This window comes from Anoplolepis gracilipes, chromosome 6 (assembly GCF_047496725.1).
Source record: "Anoplolepis gracilipes chromosome 6, ASM4749672v1, whole genome shotgun sequence".
NCBI lineage: Eukaryota > Metazoa > Arthropoda > Insecta > Hymenoptera > Formicidae > Anoplolepis > Anoplolepis gracilipes.
The window spans coordinates 1,047,373-1,066,420 of NC_132975.1; the positions used below are offsets into that span (position 1 = coordinate 1,047,373).

At 34.2% G+C, this 19,048-nt stretch overlaps 2 protein-coding genes across 5 annotated transcripts in view; one reads left to right on the forward strand and one right to left on the reverse strand.

Moving 5' to 3' along the window:
- Magu (SPARC related modular calcium binding-like protein magu) overlaps positions 1-19,048 on the forward strand; it is a 249,434-nt gene that overhangs the window by 141,974 nt on the left and 88,412 nt on the right. For all 4 annotated transcript variants that reach the window (XM_072893687.1, XM_072893686.1, XM_072893684.1 and 1 more), the window contains exons 3-4: positions 4,647-5,021; positions 9,988-10,212. In XM_072893687.1, the coding sequence (XP_072749788.1) occupies positions 4,647-5,021; positions 9,988-10,212 (600 nt within the window). The remainder of the gene's footprint in view (positions 1-4,646; positions 5,022-9,987; positions 10,213-19,048) is intronic.
- Positions 16,303-18,623, reverse strand: LOC140666820 (myb/SANT-like DNA-binding domain-containing protein 3). The gene is given in 6 exon segments (XM_072894371.1): positions 16,303-16,331; positions 17,343-17,435; positions 17,566-17,691; positions 17,758-17,968; positions 17,971-18,132; positions 18,255-18,623. Coding segments are annotated over 6 exon segments (690 nt in total). The 5' UTR covers positions 18,324-18,623.

Here is a 19,048-nt window from a genome sequence, read left to right on the forward strand (position 1 = left end):
CTGCTCGTTATTAAACTCGACTCCTCTGTCACTCCTGACTTTCTTCAGCTTATTTCCAGTTTGTTTTTCGCTTAGGCTCTGGAATTGCAGGACCTTTGAGAAGGCATTACTTTTCTGTTTTATGAAATAAGCAATTCTGTATGACGAATATTTGTCTTTAATAGGAAGAAATAGCGAGCCTTATTAATAGATTCGTGAATCATTTTATCGCAAATGTCCATGTGTACTGCTTCTCTAGGTCTTGACGCGCGTTCTTGTGTATTTTTCTTGAATAGTGGTCGACTCAACTTTTCATGTTGACAGGCTTCACAGAATACGTCGTCCGTTGTGCCGAGTTTTGTGTTTGGCAGAAATCCGTCATTCGACATCTTCTTCAACATCTTGAAGTTGACGTATCTCAATAGCTCGTGCCATAGCATAATCGGATTGATGGTCGATGCGTTCGCCTGTGCTCTCGCCATTTTGAATAACATTTTGTAGCACTGATTTGTCTGTTTTATACCTATGGCTAGCAGTCTGTTGCCGTAAATCTCCATCCTATTTTTGCTAAACACTACCTTCAAATCTTTGCTGGTTGCAGCCCCTATGGAAAATAGATTCTTCCTTAGCTGTGGAACGTACAGAACATTTTCCAGTGTTCTAGGCTCCCACTTTCCGTGGCCAGCACTTCAATTATGCCGTGACCTTTCACCTCTATACATGAAGCATCATCTATTTGGACTGTAGTTTCGCTTTCATCATTTCTGTAAAATTTTGTTAACCAATCGCGACGATACTTTGATGCTGTCACCTAACCAGTCTTCCTTCCCACCTCTGCATTCTTTTGTTCAATTATCAGTGCATGATGCTGTGAGTTACTGTGGTCTTCATTTAATGATACTGATGCCATCTTTGCTTGCCTCCTTCTGCATTCCGATTTATAATGTCCTTTCTTTCTGCAGTAAAAACATTTTATGTTTCTTTTATCGGAATTTGTATTTTTGTTGTATGTTTCCCTTCATCCTTGTCCTTGAGGTTTCGTATTTTTGCGTACTTTAAGTGTAGCAAGTGCTGTGGTTGTATCTTTTGCTTGAGTTAATCGTTGCGCTTCCTTCAACAGTCTGGCAGTTAAATTGTCGTATGTTTGTTTATCTTCGGCGGAAGAGTCCCAAGTTGTAATAAAATTATTATATTTCATAGGTAAGCTTTCAAGCGCTTTTGCGATTTTATCAACCTCTGTTATTGGTTCTTCAATGTCACTTAGTGCTTGTACCATGGTATCTATTTTACTTAAATGTTGAGCAATGTTGTCACTTTCAGACATGTTATAATTAAAAAATTGCTGCTTTAATTGGAGCTTATTTATAACTAACCTTTGTTCGAGAATTGATTTGAGACGACTCCACATCTCAGCTGCCGTTTGGCAACTTACCACTGTTTGGAGTTGTTGATATTCCATTCCGGAGAAAATTATTAGCATGGCTTTCGCATTGCTATTATCCTACGCTGCACGTGTTGCATTGGCCGTATCTAGTCGGGGTATCGATCCATTTGTCACGTCGAATAATCTAGGCTCAGCGCGAAAAATTATCTCCATTTGATATTTCCATAATTGGAAATTTTTTCCACTAAATTTTTGAATTTGGAAATGCTTTCAACCGTCCATGCTTGAACCTTATTATAACAATTTCGACGTGTTCTTAACCTTTGTTCCTGTAGCCGTCTTTCTTTTTACTATTTTTGCACTCTGGGCCCATAACCTGTTAAGATTATGCTGCAGTGGACTCTTCGATCTGTTAGGATCGGTTCAAAAAAGAAATATCGGTTTTGATTGTATCTACGGAGAATTTTATTTTCACATCACCTTTACACGTGGACACAGCGGAAGAGAGTCGTAAACGAGCGTGATACGCGATATAGATATAGAAATCGAAAGAGAGGGGCGACTCATACTTCACGCATGTCGCTGTGGATTCCGCGCAGCGGTATGATATAAAAGAAACAAGAACAAATCAGAACTAACTGAAAATAACAACAAACTAAAGAAGGTTATATATGTGAGATACAATTATGGAAATGATCGATAAACAAATTAACAAATATTTCTTTTCTTAACACAATTAATAAATTCTGTTTTTGTCTAATGCTTTGCTTATAATATGTCACTCCGTTGCTGTTTTACAAGTTCATATTTGCAATATTTTCATTCATTTCCTTGTGAAAAAATTATTGAAAAACTAATAGTAAGTTTGTGAGAAAGCAACTGGGCAATATAGCGATTAGAAAGAGACCAGATGAGCGTATTGTAAGAGAAAAAAGATACGCGAGAAAAAGTTATAATATTAGAACGTGTATTTACTCTCTACGTATGAAACAGACAAGGATAGTAAATAGACAATAGTCTGTCCTTGTCAAATAAGCAGATTATAGTTACACCATCTATCACGACGTTAGGTAATCAATTTACGGTACTGTTTTACCCTTATGCCTCAATCTCGAACACTCGCATAGGCACGAAAGTGTTTTAGTCTGAAATGTTTTTTGTTAGACTTCAAAATTCATTTTTAAAAGTTGATTTATATTCCTTCATGCATTTCTGAGAAGAGGCCACATCATATTTGTACATACAAACTGTTAAACGTTTATATTTAAGAAATATAGATGCTAGGAGTCGATAACATTTTTTGTTTTTTTTCGTTTTTAACTGAAAATTGAGTGATTTCTCCTTTGTTACTATATTTACTTTAATCGTAGAAAAGCATTTTTCATTTTGTGCAAAAGAACACAATAATTTTTAACTAAACTAACAATAAATTATTGATTTCATCGGTAATACAGATGACTTTAGGATCCCCTTAAATAAATCTCTAAATCTTACGATAACGAATCCGCAGAGAAACCATTAAATTTTAGAAAATCAATCCGAGGTAATCTAGCATAATGGAAAAAGGATGTGAGATTCGAAGACATTAAAAATATTGACTGCGTAGATGAAGTACTTGGGATGCTCTCCGGGCCATGTTCAAGAAATGCATTCATTTTCTCAATTGAATCAACATAACTCTTGTGTCTTTAAATATAATTCATCCGAAAAATAAGAATGACTTTGTATACGCGAACGATCCTCGCCAGTCAGCTTAGTGATCGCCGATATTATGGCTCCATGTACTATAGAGAACCGTTCTCAATCGTCTTTGAGCATAGAAATGCGTGTACATACCCGTTGAGAGGTTAGTGTCATTTTTCATTAAATTGTTATACGAATTCTGTATAATTTCGATTAGTTCAAGTTGTTGTTTAATATGCCTTTCGATATGAGTTACCCCCATCGTGTATTTCTTTTTTGTTCGTAGTATCCGGTTTAAAGGACCAAAGGCTATAGCCGGATAAGCATACAAAAAGTGTCCCCGACGAGTTTTTAAATGATACTTGGCCTGTCAATTCCTCATTATAAAAAAAATTTTTCCTCAAAATTTCAGCTCCCTAACTCTATTATTTTCTGAGTTATCAAGAAAAACGTTATTTTCAGTTTTTATTTTTCTTTTCTGTAAATATTTGAAATGATCCCATATCGATTTTTATCAATAAAAAATATAAAAAAAATATTTGGTAAATATCTAGAAAACTACATACATGTGCAATAGTACTAATAATTTTCAGTTTTATTCGCATAGAATAATATAAATATGAGTGAGAAAATATTTATATTATTCCATGCGAATAAAAATTATTAATACTATTGCACATGTATGTAGGAAAATTATAATATTTCAAAGTCGCATATCTCAGAAATCAAACGAGACCGCTAATTAAGTTATTAGGAAAAGTTGATCAGTACTTTCCTCTCTATAACATATATCAAGGTCAACATCATCGGCGAAGTGTGACCTTTTCTAGATATTTACTAAATATTTTTTTATTAATCTCGATTAAAAGCTCAATTTTTAAAAGAAGATTGAAATTAAGAAATGGCTTTTTTAATATATTCCTTTCAAGTTTCAATTATCAAACTTTTATAGAATACTCTTTTTATATGTCTCAATATTCTCAAATTTTTCAATTTTTTTGAGTTGGTGCAACATAATGAAAAAAATGGAAAATTTTTTTCTTATTATTCTTTGATAATAGGACGGAAAGTTATTTATTTTTTTGTAATAATTATAATAGTAATTATAATAATTGTAATAGTTATAATTACACTGCAGGATAGAAATATTTTTTATGCAAAAACAATTTTCACAAATACAATTTTTAAATTGTTTTCACACACACACACACACACACGCACGCACACACACGCACGCACGCACGCACGCACGCACGCACGCACACGCGCGCACACACACACACACGCACGCACGCGCGCGCACACACACACACACACAAAGAGAAATTATTTTTTTTTAGAACTGATTCATACTGCATAAGGCTCTGATTGTCTGTGGAATTGAAATTGATGTTTAAAAGTTTTATGCATGTGCGTGAGTGCGTGTGTGTTTATTATTGTAAGCATATGCAAATATTGTATATTAAATTTAAAAGTATCGTTACGTGCTATGTACACACTGTTTTGACAATATTTTGTGCATATTTATCTTTATCCCTCTTTTCCTTTTACAATAATTAAAAGTTAAATTTGACGAATGATATTATTGATGTATATTTAGAAACACCAGCATGCTTCTCAGCAAGACTAACAGCTCGACTGGGCGCACGGCCTATCTGTCAACATGATGGAACATATGCACCAATTCAATGTCATACAGAGACTGGGTATTGTTGGTGTGTAACACCACAAGGTCGGCCGTTACCTGATACGTCAGTAAGACACCAAAAACCTAGATGTTTGAGATTTGACGATTCCAAATTTGTTGCTTCTACTAAGAGCGGTCAAACGCGGCATTTGCCAAGAAAACAACGCAGACAGTATAGTAGCAACAGACATCGTAATACTTGCGATCGGACGGAAAAATCAAAATTCAATGAAAATCTGATTGAAAATTTTAAAATCGAATACAGACGGATTAATATATCCGTTGATGGTAAGTACGAAATTGTTAAAAAAAATAACTTAATTTATATAATTTATATAATTTAGTTAAATAGAAAGGAAAGAGAGTAACTAAAATTATTTTCAAGTAAACTAGTGCTTTTTAACATTGTTAACAATATATCGACAAATTCTTTATACAATGATAAAAAAGTTTTAATAAATTTTTGTTCTTTTTTATAGAGTTATTAATATAAATTTTTATAAATTTGTAGATTTTAAAAAAATTCTTATTTTAAAAGTATTATATTATCGAAAAATTTCTCTTATTTTAAAAGTATTATTAATTAGATATTACAATGTTTAATATTAGTACATTACATTGAAAAACAACTGTAGATTACAGCGCGGTCCCATTAAGCTGAGATTCACTTGCGGCACGGAGACTATGTCCATTGTGCCTCCCTGACAAGACAAGTCCCTCAATTTAGGCCAATACTTCTCCAGAAACGGAGAAGGTCCTTAATTGACAAAGTGAGAGACCGTTTACCTATTGAGGTTCTAAAAAGGCAAAGCGGTAAAACTTTAGATTAGAAAATCTAGCTCTGATTACAATGACCTTGATGTTATCAAGGTCACTACCCTGAGCAATGTTCAAAAGTGTTAGTCGCTCGTTGTTTATTAAAAAGTTATAAAAACAAAAAAAGTTTCATAAATGGGTTCATAAAAAGTTTCATAATTTTCTCACATCATGTATATGGGCGGGGAAGTAACAGAACATTTCCCCCTGCACCTTCCTCCCGAATAAACAAGTCCAACCCAACCTTGTGTTTGAGTCTGAGGTATGAAATATATTTTGCTTCGTAACACAAGTTAGGTTGGGTTAGTTTTTTTTGAGGTGGGGGTGCAAAGGAACGGAGCCCCGCACCGCCCACGCATTTAATATATCACATTTAAATAAATAGATCCATTAAGAGTACGCTTCATTATTATGTATAAGATGTAAAAATTTATATAGTAGTATCTTCTGTTTACTTTTAAGGTAAATGTCTAGAATAGCTACTGCAGCAAAAAATCTATTTTTTTCAATCAACAAAACTATCATGGAAATGGAATGTAGAAATGCTTTTAGGGAGGGGCAAGTCTTTCTTAAGAAGTTATTAACAAAAAAAGTTTAACTAATAGGATATAATTATTCTTTCGTAGTTTTAAATTTTGCATTGAATAATATAAATATGGACCAGGGAATATTTTCATAACAAACACACACACACACACGGGTGGGGGGCTGCAATGGGGGCCTTTAGCCCCCCCCCCTCCCGTACCCATCCCGTCCACCTCGCTTTGCATGAAAAGCTACAAACTTATGTCAACATTGCTTTGTTTTGCAACGTACATGCAAAACGAGGTGGACGGGGTGGGTACGGGAAGGGGGGGTGAAGGCCCCCCTTGCAGCCGCTCACCCGTGTGTGTGTTATAAAAATATTCCCTGGTCCATATTTATATTATTCCATGCAAAATTTAAAACTACGAAAGAATAATTATATCCTATTAGTCAAACTTTTTTTGTTAATAATTTCTTAAGAAAGACTTGCCCCTCCCTAAAAGCATTTCTACATTCCATTTCCATGATGGTTTTGTTGATTGGTATTGAAAAAAATTGATTTTTCGCTGCAGTAGCTATTCTAGACATTTACCTTAAAAATAAACGGAAGATACTACTACATAAATTTTTACAATGCCCCCGAAGGCCCCCCTTGCACCCCCCCCCTGTGTGTGTGTGTATATGAAGATAAAGCAACAAATACAATAATTATGGCATTTTGAAATGAAACATTTCTTGTTTATAACTTTCTAACAAAGAATTTCTAATATACATAGAAAGTACATGTTATAAAAGAATACGGAGTGTCCCTTTGGCTACGTTAATATTAACCACGGTCCCGATTGACCACGTTGATATTGACTACGTTGACATTAACCACGTTGCGATTGACCACAGTCCCGATTGATCACGGTCCTGATTGACCACATTGATATTGATTACGTTGCGATTGTCCTCGGTTCTGATTGACCATATAATTATAGTTACGAATATGCAATTATACGGTTTTACATGGGTTTGCAACTTGTGTACGAAGCGAGGTCCATATCGCCCCGTGCTTCGAAGACGTAACGAAGTCTACAATTATAATCTACTTACGCTTTTGGTTATTCGCATATTCATACCAGAAAATTTTATTTTGTATCAATCGGGACCGTGGTCAATTCGAATCGTGGTCAATCGTAACGTGATCAATCGCAACGTGGTTAATATCAACGTGGTCAATCGCAACGTGGTCAATATCAACGTGATCAATCACACTGTAGTCAATATCAATGTGGTCAATTGGGACTGTGATAAATATTAACGTGGTCAAACGGGTGCCACTCAAAAGTATATGCAAGTGGAAGTGCACAGGAGGACGGAGCTTTGCCCCCATGCCCTCCCACATAAATAAATATAACAAAACTTGAGAGTGGAAACTGTTAAAGATAGTACTGCATAGAAATTTTAATGTAAAATCTTAATCCATGTCCGAAAAACATATTGAGAAATTTTTTATTTCTTAATTTTTACCTTATAGTTATAAATAATCATTTTCCTATAGTCTGTTGAATATATATTATACAGTTCCACATGAGTTTTTAGTACATACAATATGCGACGGCTAAAATCTTTTAAATGTTACTCAGGACAGTGACCTTGACAACATATGTCATCGTAATTGAAGCTGGGTCCCCCAATCTAAAATTTTACCGGCAGTGTTCCACATCAGAAATCTAGTCCTAGCGTATACGGAACATTCACAAATCACTTAATAACTTGTTTCCTCCGATAATTCACAACGTTTGCAGTTTAACCTGCTACTTACCTCCCAACTTATATAAATGGTAATTGAGAGTGTTGTATCCAGTGAGTATCCAGTGAGTCACCCCGCCTCTCGCCTGCTAAGGTTTCTAATGCAGATAGCAAAGCCCTCGCTAGGCGAATCACCAAGCAAAACCTTGGACTGCCTGCATTCAACCACCCTTCTCCAAGTGATTAAATGCTGACTACGCAGCCCGTGGCTGATTTGTTCCCAGCCTAAGCAACTCGGAACCCCCACTGCCAGTTCAGGCCTCACAAATTCAGATTCCGATTCCTTTTTAGCAAGTTGATCAGCTCTTTCATTGCCTTTGATACCTGAGTGCCAGGGCATCCACATCAAGGCAACAGCATTCTTCTCCGCCAAGTCCTCCAAAGCTTTTTTACAGACCAACCTGAAGGAGATAGTCAAAGTGCAAAGGGCCCTAAGAGCTGCTTGACTATCGGATTAGATATAAAAACCCCTCTCTTCGTCGGCAAGGAGAGTTTGCACACTCCGCATAATCGCCACAACTTCTGATTGAAAAACGGTAGCGAACTCACCGAATGGGATTAATTCTACAAATCCCTTTTCCTCAACAATAAATGCCCGCTCCTGAGCCCGAGCTCGATAAGACAGGTATCCTAGCCTCAAAATGATATCTTTAAGATGATTTAAGAATTAATATCTCACTTCGCGGGGCAGAGAGACGATTTTTTCTGCCAGATTCTTTCATTTTATGCAAAAACGTATTAAATGAGTATAATTTTATCAACTTTTGAGGTGATGTAATAATTCTGAATAATTACCCTGCTTACTTATATTTTGATCTAATTCTTGGGGCGCTATGAAAAAATTATTCTATACTAAGGGAGCCGTAGACGGAAAAGTTTGGGAATTACTGGACTAGGCCATATCAGGTTGTCTGAAGTGTGCGCACGCACGCACGCACACACGCACGCACGCATACCACTCACGCACGCATGCACACACGCGCGCGCGCACGCACAGACACACACACACATACTCAGAGAAAGAGAAAGAGAGAGAGAGAGAGACACGCACACGCACACGCGCGCACACACACACACACACATACACACAGGGTACAAGGGGTGCCTTCGGGTGCTCTCGCACCTACCCCGTCCACCTCGCTTCGCATGTACATTGCAACACAAAGCAAAGTTCACATGGGTTTGCAACTTTCCATGCGAAGCGTGGTGGACGGGGTGGGTGCGAGAGGGGGACTGAAGGCCCCTCTTGCACCCCTTGTGTGTGTGTGTGTGTTACTAGGCCATATCAATTTGTCCTGGAGTGTGTGTTTTCATACAAACTAGTTTTTCCTAGATCGAATTAGTTCATCGGAAGCGCGTTAGGATAAACCAGTTTAGCCTAGGAAAAACTAGCAATGTGTGCACGCGCATGTGTGTATGCGTGCGCCCGACTCTCTCTCTCTCTCTCTCTCTCTCTCTCTCTCTCTCTCTCTCTCTCTCTCTCTCTCTTTCTCTCTCTCTTCCTTCCTCCATCCCCCTCTCTCCCTCCCCCTCTCTCTCTCTGTGTGCGTGTGCGTGCGTGCGTGTGTGCGTGCGTGAGTGGTATGCATACGTGCGTGAGTGATATGCGTGCGTGCGTGAGTGGTATGCATACGTGCGTGAGTGATATGCGTGCGTGCGTGAGTGGTATGCGTGCGTGCGTGCGCACGCTCCAGGACAACCTGATATAGCCCAGACCAGTGTTTTTTATATATATATATATATATATATATATATATATATATATACATATATACATAGCGACAACGTAATAAATTATCAATGTCAGTATCTCTCCAACCACTTTTAATTCTATCCTTCATATCTTCTGCTGTGTTGGCACTTCTTGGAACTTTAGTCTTAAAAAAATCCCATAAAAAAGTCTAGGCTGGAATCACTTTGTATATACGTACGTATACACGCGCGCGTGCACGGGCACGCACACGCACACACGCACGAACACACACACTGTGTTTATATTCTTTAAAAAAGTAAAAGTAATAATAGGTAAAGAAAATAATAGGTATAGTTAACACATATATAATTTTTTAAAACTATATACATATTTTGAAGACTTAAGATATTCCTTTATCAATAGGCGATAAGAATGTCGAACGAGTGTTGTCATGGAAATTTGGAATTTTGGACAAAGATGGAAACGGCTATCTAGATGCGGCAGAGTACAAAGAGCTTAGGAGACTTGCTAAAAAAGCGGTGAGACCAAAAAAGTGCGCACGAACGTTTGCTCGCACATGCGATCTAAATCGAGACTTAAAACTATCCAGACAGGAGTGGGGTGCTTGCCTCGCAAACGATTTTACTCGTAAGTTATACATTTTGTACACATGTTTTTTGTTATTCAAGTAAATACTATGTACATATGTAAGTATGTACATGTAATGGCGAGTAATGTATGTAACTTCTCTAACAAAAACGTTATATTTATATAAGATCCCTTATTACAAATATTGTTTCTCTAAATTTAAATTAAAATAAACGATATTTATTTGATAATGCAATATTTATAAAAAATAGTTGCTGATTAAAATTGCAAGGCCCTAAGAATAAATAAATACTTTTACATTATTAAATAGAAAGAATGATTATACAGGCTATCTGTCTATAAATAGTCGAGTAAACACTTCACAACTGTTTACAAAAAAATACTGCTTGTTGCAAAATCATATTTTTTCTTTAAGACAACTGTTTTCTTATACCAATTGATTCCTCCCATTATTCTGTGCATAAATGTATTGTGGCAAGATAATTAAAAAATTAATACTTTATATATTTCATACTTTAAGCAAAATTATATCAAATTAAAGTATAAAATTCTAAACTATTGAATTTTTGGCCATCATATGCCTATTACTTTTAACACAGAATATTGCGAGGATTTATATAAACAAAAAATTAGAATAGTTCTATGATAAACCTTAAATAAAAAGGACCCACCTTCTATGACCTTGACCTTTTCATATATTGTCAAGGTTCTGACCTTGAGTAACTTCCAAAAGACTTTAACCATCAGTCGTTGTTTATTAAAAAGTTATTATAAAAAAAAGATTCACAAATAGGACAATTTTCTTATATCATTTATATTTAATGAAGCATACTTTTAATGAATCTATTTATTTGAATATGATACATTTAATGCGTGAGCGGTGGAGGGGCTTCGGGAAGGGGCAGAGTCCTCCCACACCTACGCATTCAATGTATGTTTAAATAAATAAATTTGTTTAACTAATTATACTTATTATTATAACAGATTTATTTACTTAAATGTAAATATTATCCCATAATATCAAAGAAAACATTAATTTATTTATGAAAAAATAAAGTCTTTTAAACAAAAATTCAAAGATGTAATGTTTAAAGTTATTTTTCTGAGTACTGAACCGTGGAATATTAGTACACATTTCTCTCCATAGTCTTTTTATTGTTACGTCCAAACTCGAAAAGAAAAAAAATGAGATAACGGAAGGACGGAACTTACCCTTGTCGAAACGCATAAAATCTTAACGCTCTCGACTCGAACGAACTGTGCAAGGCCGGACCTGGTCAAAGACCTTGAGGATCTCTTTTACTGGGTCAGTAGGCCATTCGTTCGGTGGTCTCTTTTCGGTAAGGGAATTTAATCCCTGTTACGCAGGACGGGACCTTGTGCAATCTGGGAGTCAGGGAATGTGTTTGAAAAGGTTAATAAATTTGATTAAAAATTTTAATTCTATGCATTTATTAATAAAAAAATGAAAATATAGATATATAAGATTTAAAAATTTATTAACATTATAATTAGATTAATTTAATTTATTAATGAGTTGAGTGTGGGTGTATGTGTGAGTGTGTGGGAGTTCGCGGGTGTTACATTAATTCGGAAGGACGTCAATCAGATAAATTGGAAGTAGAGAAAAAAAAGGACTTATTACCTGACTGGTATTTATACAATAATACTTAAAATTTTAAGGGAAAGGGCAGGGAAGAAATTATACTTCTTGAAAACTAATAATGGAAGAAGGAAATTTCTTCCAGAGAGCCTCTATTGGAACGGCGAGGGGATATCTACGAGGGAGGAACCACGGGATAACGGTTCCCGCAGGGTTGGATGTAAGGAGTACAGGGTTTCTAGGTCGACAGGGTCAGGCCCGATTGTATACGAGCCGTCCGGAAGGGGATGTCGAATCTCTGGGAGGTTATTAATTAAATATTGGAGAGGGTCCAGAGGAGGGGGACGAGGGGCTTCTTGATGTTTAGAATTATTGGGTTGTTCTCTTTTAGTGGAACTAGCGTTCTCTTTCTCGAGGTCGATGACGACCTCGGCAACCTCACGAAGGGTCTCCCAAATTTTATCTGATTCTTCTCGAGAATCAGGTAAATTTTGGGAGGAAGATGGGTGAATCACCCAAGATGATGGTGGAAGCTGATAAGGGTGGACGTGGAGGGAGTTCAGAGGTAGAGGGAGGTTCCTTGGAAGGGCAGTAGATCAAGAGGAGATGGAAAGGGGTGTTCGTGAGAGGATGATACTATGGGATATGAAGGGGGACAGGGGTCGATGGTGGTGTGAGGAGAAGGGTCAGATTAGAGGGGTGGTTCCGGCTCTCTCGAAAGAGGAGGGGAAGGATGGGACTCTGTGTGTGTGTGTGTGATGATTGTTCGCGGAAAAATTGATTTTTTAATTCTATATTAAGATTAGAGATATTGTTTTTAAAATTATAACCAGCTGTCGCCTGAGCCAACATTCTTCGGGCACGTCGGTTCTTAAGGCTGCGGCGACGTTTCACTTTAGCTTTTAGGCGTTTCGGATGAACGGGCTCCACTATGAACCCACGCAAGTGTTAAGGAAACTTATCGTTTATTTTTGGCGAGACAGTTCTAATTAGTAAAATTTATAATATTCCTAATATAATTTAAGTCATGAAATTATATTATTTAAAACGCATAATATAGGGAGAAGAGAGGAGAGAGAAGAAGAAGAGAGAGAGAGAAAAATAAAAATAAAAAAAAAGGAATAACACAAAAGGAAGGAAGTAATGAATAAATTATAATGAATGTTTAATGGACCAGAGGAAAAATGGAATTCCGGAGAACTTTGCTTCTATAGAGAAAATAAAAAGAATTTGCAGGTTCAGCCTAGTTATATTTTGTACCAATATACGAGATACCGGTTCCGCAAAATACATAGGTACCCGCAGAGAAAATAGAAAGAATTTGCAGGTTCAGCCTAGTTATATTTTGTACCAATATACGAGATACCGGTTCCGCAAAATACATAGGTACCCGCAGAGAAAATGGAAAGAATTTGCAGGTTCAGTCTAGTTATATTTTGTACCAGTATACGAGATACCAGTTCCGCAAAATACACAGGTACCCGCAGAGAAAATAGAAAAAATTTGCAGGTTCAGCCTAGTTATATTTTGTACCAGTATACGAGAAAATAGAAAGACTACGTGAAAATGAAGAGGATGAGAAGTAAACAACAAGAAAAGGAGAACTAATTATAATGACAAGGGTAAAATGGGGAGTAAACCGATCAAACAGTGATAAATAATAAAAAAAAATCAAAAACTGTCTCGCCCTAATTATAATGACAAAATTTTAACTGGGGAAGGTGAAACAAACAGATAAATTATTCGCTCGGTGCTCACTACTTCTTGAGTGCGTTGGTGGGTTTTAAATTCTGAAGAGGACCTCGGCAGCGGATTTCGTGGGGTCGGTCTGAAGTTTACAGGGGCCCTGGTTAGCGGTCGAATCCTTTGTGTTGGATGGCACAACCACTTACAATGTTTGACACTCTTTATTGTTTTAAACTTTTAATTCGCACGCAACCACTTCACAAAGAATCTATGTTAAATATTAGGCGAACCACACGTCGCGGAATCGAAAGTATTAATACTCGAAGGTGTTAACGTTCGAATAATTAACAACGAAGATAGCGTAGTCAATTCCGCGTCTCGAAGCCGAGGTCGAAGAAAATGATTAATACCGTGGACGAGAGAAATCGAATTGCAGTAGTGATCGCGGCGCATTTCCTCGCATTAAATACTAGAATTCGTACCCCCTCTCCATTGGACAATTGGACGAATTAGAATTTTAATTAACGCCCCCGTATGCTTAGGGGGTGTTTCCTTCGACTTCGAGTCTCGGAAATTTCTTCTCTATTGATTCAAGAGATTTTTTCGTTTGACCAATGAGGAGTTTGGTACCGTCAGAGTCGCTTATCGCTATTTAGAAATTATTATAAACAGCTGTCACTTTAGGTGGTCCGTCAGGCCAGCTCTCTTATCGAATGCTTCTTAAATTTTCGTCACCGCTTCAAATTTATGATTGCAGTTCTAAACAACTGCTTCGAATTACGGTGACTCTGTTTTATTTAAAATTCGTTTCGAGCAGTTCAAGTGTTTATACTTTATTCGATTTCTAAGACTTCTTTGGTTGTCTTATTTAGAGTTGGTCTCGCCTTTTATTATGCACGTAACGTAATATTCGTGGAGTGTGACTAAAGACAGCTTTCACGGTTTGATATTTCGCCGTAGAGCGTTCTTAGAATCATTATCTCTAAATGTTTATGCATTCCTTTCGAAAAGAAAGAATCGTGAAGTCTACAGGACGTAACACTATATTTTGAGTGTGAACTCCAATACTAGGGTCGACAAGATTTTTGGAATGATTTACTGTTCGGTGTATATAATTTTCATTTTGAATATCATTATACCTACGCCAATGTGTAGACCTACTTGAATGTGTAGACGGTGGAGGGGCGGAGCCCCTCCCCTTACACTCCTCCCCCCAAAAAATAATCCAACATGTATCTGTGTTCAATGTATCATATTTAAATAAATATATACGTTAAAAATGCACTTTCTAAGATGTATATAGTACCAAAAGCTTCCAAATATTTTATCCGTAGGTCGTTGTTTATTAAAAAGTTATCATCAACAAAAGTTTCATAAATAGGACAAAAGTATTTTACATCATGTATATTTAATGAAGCTTTTAATGGCTCTATTTATTTAAATGTGATACACTGAATTAACTTAAGAAACGGTTCTGCATTAAATCAATAAAACTAGTAATTAAGACGTAACTCTGTTACGCCTTTATTACTAGTTTTAGGGCCGGTTTTTCAATAATAGTTTAATCTTAGATTAAAGTTTAAACTTTGTTCAGATATATTTGATTGTTTTTCATGGAATGCATGGATTAATATAAAACCTAGTTTAAAGTTAAGATTAACTAAGCGGTAAAAAATGACCGTTTATATGTCGTTTAATAGATCTACAAAAATCATTACAAACAGTTTATTTTATGCTCTTTCTTAAAAACTTATTAAGTACTATATATATAAAAGTGTTAAACATTTTCCATAACGTTTGATGAAGAATTTGTTGAAGTGAGTGATGAAGATGGGAATATTTTAAGATATGTAAGACAGATTAGAAAAAAAGATCGTGTTGTAAGGCCGAGACCAAATCACTTTGCAATTTGGGATGAAAAAGGATTTATTACAAGATTTCGATTATCCAAAGAAATAGTACATATGATAATACAAAAAATTGAAGATACTATCAGATCACCAACTGAAAGGTGTTGTATATTATGTAAACTAAAAATTAAGGTTAGGTCAAAATTATTTCTAAAAAGATTGAAAATAAATTACATACTCCAATCATATTAAATATATTTCATATATTATTTTTAACTATTAATAATTATAATATTAATTATATAAAATATATTATATAAAATTATTATATAAAATTTGTATTATGTATGTATATTTAATATTTTAAGTTTTTTATATGTAGATTATAAGATGTATAATTTTTGAAAATTATTTTTATATTAAATATGTATTTATATATAATCATTAATATATTAATTTTATCTAGGAATCAGGTTCTGCATCTGAGATGGTTTTATTAACATTAAGATTTTATGCAAGTGGATCCTTCTTAATAACTACAGGTAATTTTAGTGATATTCAAAAGTACAGCAAGTAAAGTAATTGAATACCACTAAAATCACCTGTAGTTATATATAAATTTATATATAAAATTATATATAAATTTATATATAAAATTTCCGAATACAAAAGAAGAAATTGGAAGACTTCGCCAAAAATTTTATAATATTGCAAAATTTCCACGTTGCATTGGTCAATCCCTTGATTGCACTCACATAAAAATTCAGTCTCCAAGTGGCAACAACAGCGAAGCATACAGAAATAGAAAAAATTTCTTTTCAATAAACGTTCAAACTATTTGTAGTCCAGATTTAAAAATATTGTTGCTCGTTGCCCAGGATCAGCACACGATTCTACAATATTTAATAATAGTAACATAAGAGGACGTTTTGAACGAGGTGAATTAGGTGATAACCTTTTAGTTGGTGATAGCGGATATCCTGTAAAAACTTATTTAATAACACCTTTATTGAGACCTACTAAAACAAGAACAACTATTTAATGAATCATAAATTCGCACTAGAAATTCAGTAGAAAGATACTATGGAGTGTGAAAAAGGTTTCCTATTCTAGCGTTAGGTATCAGACTAAATTTAGATCGAGTCGAAGCTGTGATCGTAGCAACAGCTGTTCTTCATAACATAGCTTGTGAAAGAAATGAAGAAATTCCACTAACAGATACAGAATTTGGAACAGCAGTACATGTAGTAAATAATATGCCAAATAATATAAATGGAAACACAATTACAATAAATAATTCAACTAGACTTTCTTTAATTAATGAATACTTTTCAAGACTTTAAAATTTATAATTAACATAAATAAAACTTTTTATATGTCCTTATGATTTTTTAAATTTTCTTTATAAAACATTTATACATGGTGTTTTCATTTATCATTCTTTGGTAATAATAAAACAAATTTTCAAAACAAAAATTATACTTTTATAAATTAACACATTAAATATTTTTGTAGTAAATAGTTTCTTATAAAAAAATCAAAATTCAACAAAAAATATATAAACTCTATTATATTAATTTTCCTTCTCCAATATATTTTTTTTCTCCCTACATTTGAAGTTTTAAAATAAAAATAATCTTTTTACTGATAAATACAATAAAATTAAATACTACTAAAATTTTTTATGCAAAAAAATATAAATTGTATTAAACAAAAATAATAATATTAATTTTTCTTCTCCAATACATTTTTCTTATATTCGAGTTCATACTGTAATATTTCCTTTTCCATTTTTAATTTTTCGATTTTGAGTTTTTGTTCTTCTAGAAAACATTGTTTATAAATGTCAATTAAATTTAATTTTGCTTTTCCTACTTCTATCCATGTATCATCATCTGATATCTTTTTAAAACGTTTATTAGATAAACTTTTTGAAGTTTCTGTAATAAATATAATAGAATAAGGATATAGAGATAAGTATAAAAGTACATATTTTTCATGAGTTGAAAATTTTGTAACTTTATTATTACCTAGACTTTCAGCGTCGCCTGTTTTTTCAAATAATTCATTTAATTTTTTAGATTTGGGAGTTCTCAACATACTTGGGCAATATTTTCCCCAATCTTAAATTTTTTTATACAATAGTTAATTTTTGTACAAAATGAATAAAATTGTTGTACAAAATAAATAAAATTTAAGTACATTTAATTAATATAATTATTAAAGATCATGAGGTTTAATTTTTAATATTACCTTTTTTTTCATTAATATTCTCCTTGTCTTCAGTATTTTCATTGTCAAATGAAGTGGTGTCTTCAATTATAATTTTTATATTATTTTCACTTATCCCTTTTTGTACTTCTAAATCTTTGGTGTTTACTATGACGTAAAAAAATAATTAATTAATTAAAAATTTATTAAATAATAAAATGACGAAACACATACATTTATAAATTTCAGATGTACTTTCATCATTTTTTATCACCAATGTAGCATCACTATCAAATTGAGATGTCATTCCTGTTAATTGAGTTCCTAACATTGATTGTATGGTCTCATCTATACTATCAAAAACAATATTTGCAGGTTCTCCTCCATCAGTGCCTTTTACGTGACATTTCAAATCGACGAACTTCTTCTTTGCTTTCTTTTTTATTAATTTTCATATTTGCGGCGTAAAGTTGGAGGATCTGTACACGTCCCAGTAGTTGAATTAAATTCTTTGGAAATAGTTTTCCACGTTTCTTCTTTCAATATATTCGAGTTTGTGTCCGTCCGCTTACATTCTAATATTTTATTATGTTTCTTAACTAATTGTACCTATGTTAAAAAAATGTATAAGCACAAAAATGTATTTACACAATAGAAATAATTCTAATGTAACAATAATTTAATATTATAGACAATTCATTGATAATTATTTACCAAATCAGGTTACTTACCAAAATTTCTTCTTCGGTTTTTGTAAAATTGGGAGCACGTTTTGATGAAGCACTGCTATCGTTTGCCATATTTATTAATTATAAATTACAGTCGTGACAAACAAATCGACAGTTTGCGAGAGAATTGAAAAAAAATCAATTATTAGATGCAAAGATTGAAGCACTGACACGCATAATATACTTATAACCCATAGTTTACTTATTTTGAGGTTATATTTGCTGCACATCGAGTTCGCGCATGTGATCAGTTGCTAACTAAGTTGTGAAGTTTAACTAAGGTTTAATTAATCTATCCTCATTGTACAATGGAAAAACGAATAATATATAAAACTAAGTTTAAGGATCAAGAAACGTTTTATTAAACTTTAATAAAACTATGTTTAAGGATCAAGGAACGTTTTATTAAATTTAGTTTAAGCTGTTATTGAAAAACCGGCCCTTAGTGATACATTGAATGTGTGGGCAGGGGAGAGGCTCCGCCCTTCTCTCTTCACCCTCCTCCCCAAAAAACTAACTTAACCCAACCTGTGTTACGAAGCAAAATCTATTTCATGCCTCAGACACAAGTTGGGTTGGGTTAGTTTTTTTCGAGGTGAAGGTGCAGGGCGAGAGGTGAAGCTTCCCCCTGCACTTCACGTATTCAATGTATCACATTTACATAAATAAATATGTTAAAAATGCACTTTCTAAAATGTACATGGTACCAAAAATTGTATATAATTCGCAAAAATTGTTTTGTTTATAACTTTGTAATAAACAACCACCGATGGCTAAAATCTTTTAGAAGTTACTCA